The sequence below is a fragment of the Phyllostomus discolor genome, chromosome 3 (genome assembly GCF_004126475.2).
Source record: "Phyllostomus discolor isolate MPI-MPIP mPhyDis1 chromosome 3, mPhyDis1.pri.v3, whole genome shotgun sequence".
Classification (NCBI taxonomy): domain Eukaryota; kingdom Metazoa; phylum Chordata; class Mammalia; order Chiroptera; family Phyllostomidae; genus Phyllostomus; species Phyllostomus discolor.
In genome coordinates, this window is record NC_040905.2 from 211,335,166 (window position 1) to 211,348,212 (window position 13,047).

General features: G+C 54.9%; 1 protein-coding gene across 1 annotated transcript in view; it reads left to right on the forward strand.

Annotated features, from left to right (window-relative positions):
* PRRC2B (proline rich coiled-coil 2B) overlaps nt 1-13,047 on the forward strand; it is an 81,658-nt gene that overhangs the window by 39,387 nt on the left and 29,224 nt on the right. The window contains 5 exon segments of the mRNA XM_028507516.2: nt 11-132; nt 564-706; nt 5,538-5,625; nt 7,840-8,032; nt 11,181-11,499. Of these exon segments, the coding sequence (XP_028363317.1) occupies nt 11-132; nt 564-706; nt 5,538-5,625; nt 7,840-8,032; nt 11,181-11,499 (865 nt within the window).

Sequence of the window (13,047 nt, forward strand, 5' to 3'; positions counted from 1 at the left end):
TGTGTTTCAGATGTGTTCGCCACAGTCCTCAGAGAACCAGGGAACAGTGGAACGAGGATCTTTCCCCCTCCCCCAGCTCCGCCTAGAGCCCCGTGTCCCTTTCAGGCAGTTCCAGATGAACGACCAGGACGGGTAAGGCCGCGGCACTGCGGGCACGCACGCAGAGGCAGCCCCGGGGTGGCACGGGACAGGGGGACGGGCCGATGAGTGCAGGTGCCGAGTCCTCTGGGGACCTCGGTGCCCCTGGCGACCGGTGCTGAGCCCCTGGGTGTGGGGTGGCAGGGACGGGGCCCGGTGAGAGCCTGGGTGGCGCCTTCGGTCCCTGGCAGTGATGCAGTGTTGTCGTGTGCTGGCTGCCCCCGCCCTAGGCACTAGCACCGAGTGACAGACTGCAGATGAGGGGGCTTCTCTCTGCCGCACGCTTAGTGCATGTTTCTCTCCAGAGGAGACGGCTTAAATACCCGATGCAAATGGGAACCTCTGCGGTCTGGGGCTTGTTTTTTGAAAGGTATTTGGTTTTGCTTCTGTATGTGTAGGGTCTTGACTCGTTTCTCTCTCACCAGAAAAGAGAGCAGGCTGGGAATGACTCGCCCGCCCCGCCCCCTGAGGCAGCTGGCGGAGCGTGCTCCGCGGCCCACCATCATCACGGCGGAGAACCTCAAGGGCCTCGACGACCTGGACACCGACGCCGACGACGGCTGGGCAGGTGGGCCGTGTTTCTGGGTGGGCTTCCGCCCGTGGGCGTGGAGAGGCAGGACCGACGTCCGTCTCCGCTGGGCGAGGCCGAGACTCCATGCTCCGTCGTGTGGCTTCTGGGCCTGCGGGGACTGGGGCACGGGGGCTGGGAGCGGCTGCCAGGGCCCCAGTAGATCCCTGTGGGCGGTCAGCTGGTCTTTGGTCTTTGGTCTTGATCTTAGAGCCGTGGTAGATTTTGCTGTTAACATTTCCTAAGATTTTTTTATAATGGAAAAGTTAAACCTAGCAAAAGAGTGTGATGAGCCCCCAGCCTGCCGTTCAGCTCTCCTCAGCCCTCCTCGCCGGCGCTGTCCCTGCCCAGTTGCGTTCGTCCACGTGCTGCTGTTTGTTTTCAAGTACATTTTCATCACCGTGAAGGACGCCCATCTCAATCGCACGGTTTCAGACCGTTGAAACCTGTGCGGCTCACCCCCGTGAAGGCAGAGGGCCTTGGCCTCGGCACCCCCGCCCCTTCCTGTCAGACCGCCCCCCCCCCCCCCCCCGCCCCGTCTGGTGGAGCCGCGCCGCGGGTCCTCTGGCGGCACGTCTGTGGGTTTGTCGGTGTTGGTAGATACAGATGTGTGCGCGCGCACATGCACACACCCCATAGTTGCTTTTAATCGCTGGGGTCTGTGTCATTGCATCAGAACGCTGTGATTTGTGTTCCCATTCAAAAGTTCCATCGTGAATGACGTTCTCATTTCTCTTGAGTCGGTAATATCTGGGAGCGAACTACTAGGTCACGGGTGGGCAGGTGGCGAGGTTTACAAGGACTCCCCAGACCGTGTCCTGGTGGCCTTCCCGCCTTCCCAGCTGCGCTCGCAGCGCTCCCTGCCAGCCTTCGCGATTTCAGCCGTCCCAGCAGCTGTGCCTCCGTGTCTCACTGTGTTTTCACTCTGCATTTTGCGAATGACCAGTGGCGATGGACACGTTTTCGTGGGCTACGGGGCGGCAGGTACAGCTCTGTTTTTCTTTGTGAGCGGGACAAGCCCCTTGCAGCTCACACCCCACACACAGTCTCCCCCACTGCCTGCCTCGTCCGTTTTTAGTGCTGTTTGATGAGTAGAAGCTTTTAGCTTTGATGAAGTTTCTGGGCTTGTGTTTTATGGTTATTACTTTTGTGTCTTGTCTAAAAAAGATCTTTGTGTCTCCCCATCCATACCGCCCTTGGTGGTGAAGATATTCCCTTATGTTTTATAGTTTGTTTGTTTTTGAGATTTTACTTATTTTTAGAGAAAGGGGGAGGGAGGGAGAAAGAGAGGTAGAGAAACATCAGTGTGTGGTTGCTTTCCAAGTGCCCCCCACTGGGGACCTGGCCAGTAACCCAGGCATGTGCCCTGGCCAGGAATTGAACTGGTGACCCTTTGGTTTGCAGGCTGGCGCTCAATCCACTGAGCCACACCAGCCAGAGCTATAGTTTTTTGTTTTTAAGATTTTATTTGCTTGTTGTTAGAGAGAGGGGACGTAAGGGAGAAATAAAGGAGAAGAAGTGTCGATGTGTGAGAGAGACATTGATCAGTTGCCTCTCGCACAACTCCAACTGGGGACCTGGCCCACAACCCAAGCATGTGCCCTGACCAGGAATCGAACTGGGGACTCTGTGGTTCACAGGCTGGTACTCAATCCACTGAGGCACTCCAGCCAGGGCATGTTTTATAGTTTTAAGTCTTTGTTTTTGGGTCTGTGATCCGTGTTGAATTAATTGATGTGTGTGTTATAAGATAGGAGTTGAGATTTATTTTTTTATGTAAGAATATTAGTTGTTTCCACCATTTGTTTGTAAGACTTTCCTTCCCCTATTGAATTGCTTTGGCAGCTTTGCCAAAAATCAACTGACCTGGTAAGTGTGGGGCTATTTCTGGACCTGTTTACCCTGCGGTTTGTTTATTCATCCGTATGCGAGCCCCAGACTGTAGCTTTTAGTAACCCTTCCGGTTACATCGTGTAAGTTTTCCAGCTTTTTAAAAAATTGTTGGACAATACCAAGTTCATTTCACTCCCATATAAATTTAGAATCAGCCTGGCAGCATTAACAAAAAGCCTGCAGGCATTTTGGTGAGGACTGTATTGAATTTATTTCTGCATAAACGACGTCGTAACTTTGAATCTTCCACCCAGGAGCCTGGTGGATCTGTGAGGGCTCCGTTGCTCCCAGCAGCTTTCACAGTTTTTAGGGTGGAGGTCTTGACCATCTTTTAAGTGTATTCCTTAGTATTTTACAGTCTTTGATGCCATTAGAAATGGCACTGCTCATTTTTTTAGGTTTTGGTTTTAAGTGTCTGGTGTCATTATGTAGAAATACAGCGGATTTTTGTGGATTTCCTGGTACCTTGTACCAGACACTTGGATGAATATACTCATCAGTTTTACTAGTTTTTGTTGATTTCTTAGCATTTCTCGCCAAACAGCCCTGTTGCCCGTCAATAGGGGCAGCTTTGTGCCTTCTTTTGCAGGCTACACGCCTTTGCTTTCTTTGTCTTGCCTTATCGTGGCGTGTTACTTCCAGTGCAGTGCTGCGTTCAGGCTCTTTGTTTCCGGCCTCAGGGTGAATGTTTAGGGTTTCACCATGAAACACCATGCTCGCTGTAGCTCTGTGGAGATGCTCTTGACCAGGCTGGGAAGGTTCCTTTCGGTTTCTAGGGGGCCGAATGTTTGGTTTTTGAAACCATGAACGCGTCTATATTGAATTTTGTTAAGGACTTTTCCTGTCTTCGTGATCATACAGTTTTTCTCCTTTATTTTGGAAATCTTGTGGATTGTATTGATTTATTTTTTAATGCCGAACCATCCTTGCATTCCTAGACTAAACTCCCTTCTGTGCGCCTTGATGCGGTTTGCTGGTGTTTGGTGGAGGCTCTTGCTGTCTCTGTTTGTGGTGGGTATGGGTCTGTAATCTTCTTTCCTTTTACTGTGCGTTGGGTTTTGATACCAGGTTATGTGGGGTCCATGAGATGACTCAGAAAATGTTTCTTCTTTCTCTGCCTCCTGGAAGAGTTTCTGTAAGATTGGTACTATAATTTTTTGGTTAGTGTTTGATAAAACTTGCCAGCGGAACAAGGGAGCCCTGGAGTTTTCTTTGTGAAGACATTTGTGATAATAGTTTTATTTCTTTGATTAGTTATGTGGCTGCTCGGATTCCTGTGTCAGCTCTTGATGGCCTTTTCGGAGGACATGCTCGTTTCTTCCGGGCGGCGGCTACTGGCACGGACCGCTGGCAGCCCCGTTCCTCCGGCGTCTCTGGCGCCTGTGGTGACGCGCCCTCTTCCACGCCTGACAGCTGGGCCACTGCACTTACTTGGGGTTTTTCTCTTTTTCTCATTCACTTCTGTCGAGGGCTTATTAGTTTTATTAATATTTACAAAGAGGCAGCTTTTGGCTTTAATTTTCTCTATTTTCTGTTTCACTGATCTGTTCATTTTCATTATTGGCATTTTCTAGATTTCTAATTTAATTCTTGAGTCTGAGCTTGTACGCTGAGTGATTTCGGATCTTCTAGACTTATTTAAACATATTTATGACCAAGATGTGGTCTGTCCTGATGGATATTCCAAACGCACTCGAAAGGAACGTGTATCCCGCGGTTGTGTGGGGCTCTGTGCTGGAAGTGCCGGTCGGTGCAGGCGGCTGGTGGTGTCAGTCCAGATCCTACCTACTCTACTGATACTTTTGTCCAGTTCTGTCGGTTACTGAAAACGAGGAGTTCAACTTTCCACTGTCGTTGTGCATGTATCTTCTCTTCTGGTTTTGCTGCACTTACTTTATTAGGCTCAGTGCACGTTTATGCTTTTCATGGCTGACATCAGCACTTTGAACTGCCCTTGTGTTCCTTGTCTCTAGCAGTGCGTCTTGTCCTGGAGTCTGCCGTGTCCCGTGTCGGTGTCATTGCTCTGACTTACGTGCTGTTGTCACGGGGTGTCTCTTTGCCGCCCGGTGCCCGCCCCTCGGGTTTGTGTGTCAAGTGCTGATCTGGGAGACGGCACATACCTGTGCTCGCTTCTTCGTCACGGCTGGTGCTGCTTTTAGATCGGAATGACGCCTTGCAAAAAGTACACGATTCAGTGGTTTTTCGTATGCGCTCAGGTTTGTGCCACCATCACCACTAGCCAGTGCCAGAGCATTCCCATGCCCCCCAGACAGACTCAGACACACACTCCTCCTCTGCTGTTAGCCGTCATCCCCGGTCACCCCTCCCCCACAGACCAGCCCAGACTCAAACTCCTCCTCCGGCCACAGCTCATCTGCTCTCTGTCTCTGGATTTACACCGGGACCTGTCACATACATGGAATTGTACAATGTGTGGCCTTTTGTGTCTGGCGTCTGGCACTTAGCATGATGACTTCAAGGTTCATCACTTGCAGCGTGTGTGGGTCTGCTGCATTTTGTGACCCACTCAGCAGTTGATGGACACTGCCTGCCCCCGGTGCCACCTGGGGCGTGGGGGGCGGTGCCCTGGCTCAGCGTGGTGATGCACAGGTTTTGTGGGCAGAGCCTCCGTATCGCAGGGTCAACGCCTATCTGATTCTGCCTACTTCTGCTCATTCTCCTGTACCTTCTAATACATTTGTTAAATATTTTGCCCAGATTCAAGAACTCTTGTCCGTGGGAAGATTAATCTGACCGGGCTGCCTTGCTGTTGGCAGATGCCAGCACTGTCCCTCACTTTGGCCCGGAGTTCGTTCCAGCGGTGGCAGCTGGGTGGGGCGCCTTAGCCCCCTGTTGGGTTGGCGGAGTTCCCGACCGGCCCTCTCAGCGGCTGAAATTCTCATTTTCCGTGTTTTTCCCGGCCCGCCTCCTGTTGTAGGCCTCCACGAGGAAGTGGACTATTCTGAGAAGCTGAAGTTCAGTGATGACGAAGAGGAGGAAGACGTGAAGGATGGCAGGCCGCAGTGGTGAGGCTCCCCCGCCCCGTGCTTACGGCACGCCCCAGGGCACCCGGGGGATTTCCCGTGCTGCTGCGGGCGGGTCCCCGTGCCGAAGGCGCACCTGCTTGCTCCCAGGGCCTGGCAGGGCTGGTCACTGTTTGGTTTGCAGGCGAGGGGACGGGGCCGTTCGGGAGCGGAGCCCGGACTGGCGTCCAGGCGGAGTGCTAGTGATGGCAGCCGCTGCTCCGGCGTTCCGCCCGAGCGTGTCCTGCAGGCTGAGGGTGGTGGCGTGCCCCCGCAGGCTCGTGTGGCCGGCCGGTTTGGGAAACCTCCTGGGTTCACTCACTCCTTTCTTCCGGGGCTGTCCCAGCCTGGGACATGTGTGCAAAGGCATGCTGGGAATTTTTGGTGGGGGAGCTGTGAGCAGGGCGTGCCAGGTTTCCTGCACTTTTAGATTACCTTAATGTTTTCTCTCTTTTTTGGGATTATTTTATGGCACTGGTTTTCTTACAGTGCCCTTTGGAAAGTACTTGACTAGGCCCTCTTGTTTTTACCCATGATATCAGTGGTGTGGGCTGGCACTTTAAAGGTAGTGCCTTGGTTCATTTAATGTGCATTTTTTGGGGGTACTAGCCAATATGAACGTTTTCTTTCATGGGAGACCTCCTGTTTTCTTCCTGTATTACCAGTTAGACTTACGGTTTTCTCTGAGATGTGATTGTTTTGTATTGCTTAGATATTAAGGCTTTAACGTTTCCCTTTGTTTATTTTATTGTCAGCGGTTGAATGTCTGTGTAGTTGAGCCTGCAAGTCTCTCTGTGTTGTTTCATCTTCCGCTTCAAAGCCCCTGAAGCGAGTGCCCCTCGTCTGGGGGAAGCCGGTGACGGTCTGCTGCCACTCTTGCTCCAATGGCACGCCGTTAGCTAGTGGGGGCTTCTGTCACTTGTTTTCACGCTGTTGGATTTTCAGCTTAAGCTTCGGATGCACGTGGGGAGTGACTGTGGGTCAGTTCCTGGAACACTGAGCTCGGGAGGAAATGTGACCAGGAATTGAAGGCAAAGGCAAAGATAAAAAATTTCACAGATTTGTTGGATCAGTAGGACATTCTGTTTCTTGTCTCATTCTGTTGGTGTTAATGGCATATTCAGCTGAAAGAGCTAGGCGTGAGTTTTGAACCTAGCTTTGCTAATGGCTGTGACCAAGGACACCTCAAATTGTGGGCACCTTCTCCCTAAATCTACTTTAAAACCTATTTTTTAAAAAAGATTTATTTATTTTCAGAGAGGGGACGGGAAGGAGAAAGAGAGTGAGAGAAATGTCAATGTGTGGTTGCTTCTTGCTGGGGACCTGCCCTGCAACCCAGGCATGTGCCCTGATTGGGAATGGAACCCTTTGGTTCACAGGCCTGCTCTCAATCTACTGAGCCACACCAGCCAGAGCTAAAACCTGCTCTCTTTTTTTAATATTTTCTGAACTGGTTGATGATACCCAGTCCCCACCCCGAGACTCCTGTGACAAGCTCCAAGTCCCCTTTGCCATCTTATGTCCCCAACCACAATAACTCCTGGAACTGCCCTTGACTGCACCCCCTCCCCGCTCACTGTGACCGGAGCCTCGGGGCAGGCAGCATCCTTCCTTTTCCGGGCCGTGCAGAGGCCACAGCTCTCGCCCTACCCTCCCGCCCTCACACTGTGCCTAGTCGTCCTCTAAAGACAGGTCTTTTCTGGTGGATCAGGGGCCTGAGTGTGGCCCCCAAGTTCCTCAGAGTGGCTGTGATCTCCCAGCCTACCTTGCCTGCCTCTCCCCCCCGCCCCCCTGCATCACGTGCACATGTGAGCTCCCACGTGGACAGACACACAGATCCACCGGGCCTGGCCCCGCTTCTCTGAGCCCCTGTTGTGTTACTGGGCTCTTGTTTTGCACACAAGAGGGGCTCAGTGCGTGCATGTGCGTTCTGCCCCAGAGCCCGAGTTTGCACCATAGCCTGTGACGGTGAGCCCTGCGCAGCACCCCCTTACCATCCAGCCCCAGAGCTGCCCTCCGGAATGCCCCCGGGTCCCTGCTGTGTGCTCAGTTTTGGTGTTCTGGGCAGGTCCTGCCGCCCGCGGGGAGTATGGAGTAGGGTGTGTTCTGATGAAGGACGTCGGTGTGCCGACAGCTGACTGAGAAGGGCCTCTGGCCAGTGCGATCCGACCGCATCGGTCTGACCGGGAACACTAATGTGCACGCGGTTTGTCCTAGGAGCAGCTGGGACCCCAGGGGCCAGCGGCAGTTGTCCCTGAGCTCTGCAGACAGTGCTGATGCCAAGCGTGCCCAAGAGGAAGGAAAGGACTGGGGCGAAACGGCGGGCATGACCCGGGCCATCCGGAAGGTGCCGGAACCTCAGCCGCCTTCCAGGAAGCCTCACAGCTGGACGTCAGGCCCTGACTACCAGGTACCGGGGTGCCGGAAGGGCTCTGTAACTGACCAGCAGGGGCGCACGCAGCCTTCCCACGTGCGTGCGTGGCTGGCCCTCCAGGAGACAGACCGCAACAGGGCACCCAGGTGGCTGGCCACTGAGTTCAGTGGCTGACCTTCTCAGAGTCCTAGGTGGACAGGCCTTCTTTTAAATTTAAAAAATTTTGTTGGAAATTTTGAAACAGGCACAGACATAGGAAAGCTGGAGGTACGATACAAAGAATACTTTTTCCTGAGCTATTTGAAGAGACATCGCATGACCAGGCGCTACCCCCATGGAACACCCGGGCAGTGTAATACCCCCAAAAGGACAGTCCTCCTAGGTAGCCAGTCTCAGCCAGGACCTTAGCAGGGACATGTCACAGCTGTCACCTTTTAATAGTTGTCCTGTGAGTGAATGGCCTTGACACAGGGACCCAGTTCAGAATCACACTCCACCTCAGGTGTCCTGTCTCTGTCGTCCCCATCGGTTTGGAACAGCTTTTCCCGCCTTTCGCATGACTTTGACACCTTGGGAGGTCACAGCCCAGTTACTTGTGGAGTGCACCTCGGAGTGGGTTTGTGTGCTCCTTCCTCGCTGCTGGCATCAAGGTTTCCTGTTTTGGCTCGGATCTCTCAGATGGTGTGACTCTTCTCGTTGCATCCTGACAGGTGACCACGGTTCGTCTCTGTCCCACTCTGACAATTGTCACTTGATTGAGGTGGTACCTGCCAAGTTTCACACTGTGGAGTTGTTCTCTTCCACATTCGTAACAGATAAGAATTTTGTGGGCAGGCACTTTGGGACTTGGAATACCTGTTTCTCATGCCACTTTGAGTTTATTTACATCCGTACGTTAAGGTCGGTGTTTCTCGTTGTTTTGAAGCTAAAACTGTCTCTGACTTGGCTGCTGAGAGCCTCTCTCTCTCTGAGTGGCGTCCCGGCCCTTCTGCGTGTCACCACCCTCTGCTGCGCTGTTCCTCGCTTTCTGGTGGAACAGGTTTTCTTAAGCTGCTTCCTTCCTCCCCTGCCTTGGCCCCCGAAGCGGTCCTTGTGCAGAAACTCACATGTGGGAACTAGGAGTGTCACTGCTGTCAGGGTGTCCCCGCCCCCGGGCCCTCTCGGGGGACAGTCAGGGAGCTTGTGTGTCTGCATTACTTCTGTGTCTGTCTGCACAGAAAGCTAGAAGTCACAGTGACCGCTCCAGTCCCACAGAGTCCACTCTAGTCCCCTGTCTGTCCCTGACGTTTACACCTGTTTGGTCAGGCCCCCTGTAGGCAGTCAGTCCCCCGTTCCCGCCACCACTCTCCCTTGCGCAGATGCCCCCCTCGCCCACTCAGACGTCGTGCCCCACGTGGATGCCCTGCCTGTCCCTGCTGGGCCGTCTCCCCTTGGGAATCCCGTCCTCAGCCAGCTGCTGGGGCCACATCGCCGCACGGACGTCCTTCCCGCCCCGCCTGGGCTCTGGCCACCTGCCCCCAGCCCCCAGGACTCTGTCGCAGATGCTGGCCTTGTTCTGCCACAGAGTGTCATGACTCGGGGACTAAATTGTTCAGGAGAGGCAGGACTGGGGATAGTAAAGGCAGTTCTTGAAATACACTTGGCAAAACGCAACAGTTTTCAATGCGCTTTGCCACGTGAAGGGCTCCTGTTCCACATCTGCTCGTAAAACGAAAGTGCCCCTTCCCCTTGGTCTTCTTATCGAGCACGTGTTACGTGCCAGGCGCCGTGTGCTAGGGCCGGGGGGCACGCTGCTACTTCCGGAAATCACCCTGAGGTTACTCCACGCTGCATTCTTATTTTAGGTGCAGCGTTCAAGTCATGGTTTTTCCCTTTGGCTCACGCAGAGCGACCGTGTGGACGAACTGAATAGCGCCAACAAAGATGAAGTCTGTAAAATTCCATGCACCCAGAGTTTTGGAAAGATTGTCATAATTCAGACATTTTTCAGGACCTTTAGTCTATAAAATGACAGCTAATCTTAGGTCAGTTTAGAAAGCCACATCATCAGTCCTAACAACGTCCACATTACCTTTAATTCTGCTGATTCGTCGCTAGGACTCTCTGATGGACCTGGTCAGGACATGCGGTCAGGGCTGTCTGCAGGAGGGGATTGGCCACCGGGGGTTTAGGGGAACTACAGCCCGCGCTGTGGGACAGCGCGCGCCCACGGCAGAGCGTGGACAGAAGGTAACGTTCAACAGAGAAAACTGCCTCCATGTTTCCAAAGTAGTTGTTCTTCATCTTTTGATTGTGGCGGTTGTCTCTGGATTGGGAGAAGTTAGTTTGTAGGAGAAAACTCCCTGACTCCAGCCAGTGTGTGGCATATTGCTTTTGTAGAGATAGAGATAACGCGTAAGAAAAGGCATAGATCTTGGTTTTTTCAACGTTCGGTGACTTGCCACAATCCTGTACACCTGTCCGTACCGGAAGACAGTCCTGTACGTCTTCCACTCACGACAGGAAGCTGTGTGTTGCGATAGTCACATCGCATTGGGATCCCGTGGCCGTGGCCTTTGGCGCTCCCCTCCCCACACACCGGTGAGAAGGCGTCCTGTGTTGCGTTCTTCCCGCTGCGCCTTCGGCCCCTGGGTGTTGTCCAGTACCTGGCAGCCCGGCAGAGGCTCGGCTGGACGAACTGTCCACAACAGTGCCTTTTGGTTTTTACACAAAGAATGATCTTGAAACCATGTGTCATGAATTCCAACTTCTCGTGGCTCTGTACACGCAGAGGTTTGTAGATGTTCACGGGCAAGGAGTCGAGTGTGTGCTGTTCAGCTCCTGTCCGCCAGCGCGGAGGCCTAGCCCTGGTGCCCTTCGGAGTGGCGAGCGTCCGTGGGCCGGGAGCGCCCTCTGTGTCCACCCAGGGCTGAGCGCCTGGCAGACACTTCAGGGCCTCTGCACAGTCCCAGCGGCTCCTGTACTCTCCCCAGTTTGCAAATGATGAACAGAGATGCAGAGCTTCGGCGCTTGCCCAAACTTTCCAAATGCAGTCACGGGCAGAGCAGGACTCAAGCGCCAGCCCCCCTGGCACATGATGACACGCCCCCCGAAGGTGGTGCCTGAGGGTCTCGGGGAGAGCTCTGGCCCCGCCCTGGGGCCGCCCTGTCTCCTCCTTTCATCAGAGGCTTTCTTCTCCTGGCAGAAGTCCTCCGCGGTCAGCGTGTTCCGGCAGCAGTCGGCCGAGGACAAAGAGGACAAGCCGCCCCCGAGGCAGAAGTTCATCCAGTCCGAGATGTCCGAGGCCGTGGAGCGCGCCCGGAAGCGCCGGGAGGAGGAGGAGCGCCGGGCCCGGGAGGAGAGGCTGGCTGCCTGCGCCGCCAAGCTCAAGCAGCTGGACCAGAAGTGTAAGCAGGCGCAGAAGGCCAGCGAGGCCCCGAGGCAGGTGGAGAAGGAAGTGCTGCCCCGGTCTCCAGGCACCGAGAAGGTGTCCCCGCAGGAGAACGGCCCTGTCGCCCGCAAAGGTGAGCGGGGGCCTCGGCCCGTGAACGGGAAACCCTGGGCGGCTCTCGTTTGCGTCTCCCTGGCTTCCTGGCGCTGTCCAGGGCTCGCAGCGGAGGAGCTTGGGGAGAAGCGCAGGCATTACGTTTCGGCCCGGGTCTGTGCCCGGAGTCGCACCCTGTCTCAGCTGTTGGAGCTGGATGGCTCTGCGCCCCACCTCTGGGGTCCGTGTTCTCGGCGTCTGTGCAGTGGGATGCTAGCCTCGAGTCCCTCCCTGCGTGCTGTGGGGCCACTCGAGGGAGGGACGTGAAGCCCTTGGCACAGTTTCTGCGTGTAGAAATCACGCGTGTCCTTCCTGGCAATAATACCAATTCTGTCGTCATTATCACTGTGATCGTCACTTGCGCCGCTCAGCCAGAGATGGGCCGGAGGCGCAGGCGTCGCAGGACTCGGATGAAGCGCAGGATCCTCCGCCTGCCGTTGGAGAGCACGTGTCTTGGCGTGCCGGGAGGAATGGATGCCGTGGCCGCCTCAGGGACGCTGTGTGGCGCTGTATGATGGAGGGAGGGCGGCTCTCGAGCCGTTTTACAGAGCATAGTCAGCTGTGTTCTTTGTGGTTTCTAAGTGACGTCAGCTGAAGCCAGCCCTTCAGGAGAGAAGGGTCCATCTGGTCTGCGTTTCGGTCTCTGAGAGCCTCCGGGGGGGGGGGGGGGGGGCGGGTCGTGTTGCTGCTCTGATGGCCCTCCAAGTCCCTCATCACTGCCCTCTCTCTGACGTCCCAGTGAGGCCTGTGTGGCGTCGGGTCCTCACTTCGGGGCGGTGGGCGGTCCGGGCGGAGACCGCTCGGTGGGGGCGTGGTCGGTGGGTACTGGTCCCTGGGTGGGCCTGCAGGCCTGGGATTCAGGAGCCTCTCAGCACCTGCCCCGCCCCCCTGCGGTGTTTCCTGAGTGCATCCCTGGGCCTGGGAGGCTCCGCGCTAGGTCCCTCAGCCCCCCGCAGCAGAATGAAGAGCGCACATGTCAGTTGTACCTCAGTAAAGCTGGGGCGGGGAGAAAGGGTGCAAAGCTGGGATCTGGGATGTGACAAGAAAGAAGGGGATGTCAGAGAGTGGTGGGCAGTTGTGTTGAGCACTTACGACCTATCAGGTGCTGCGTTGAGTACATTACACGGATTATCTCACCGATTGTAACTTCCGCAAGCCCTGTGGCTCAGGCACCACTGCCGTCCCCGTGGTACAGGAGAGGCCACCGTACCCAGGTCCCATGGCCTTTGGACGTGTGGAGCCAGGCTGTTGGGATGTGGACATATGGACTGTCACCGAGCTTGTGGCTGCTCGCTGATGTACTAGGGTCCTTTTCAATGAGATCTCTGTTACCTGGACCCAAATCCCAGCTCCGCTGCTGGTGCTGTGACCTCAGACAGCGCACCTAAAATCGGAACTCTTTGTTTCCGAGTGATGCCGTGAGGACTCGTGAGCTCGTGCCTGTGAAGCATTGGCACAGTGCCAGGGTCAGGGCTGTGAATAGTCCAGCGTGGTAGCAGGGCCCCCAAGGAAGAGCATGTGCTTTCAA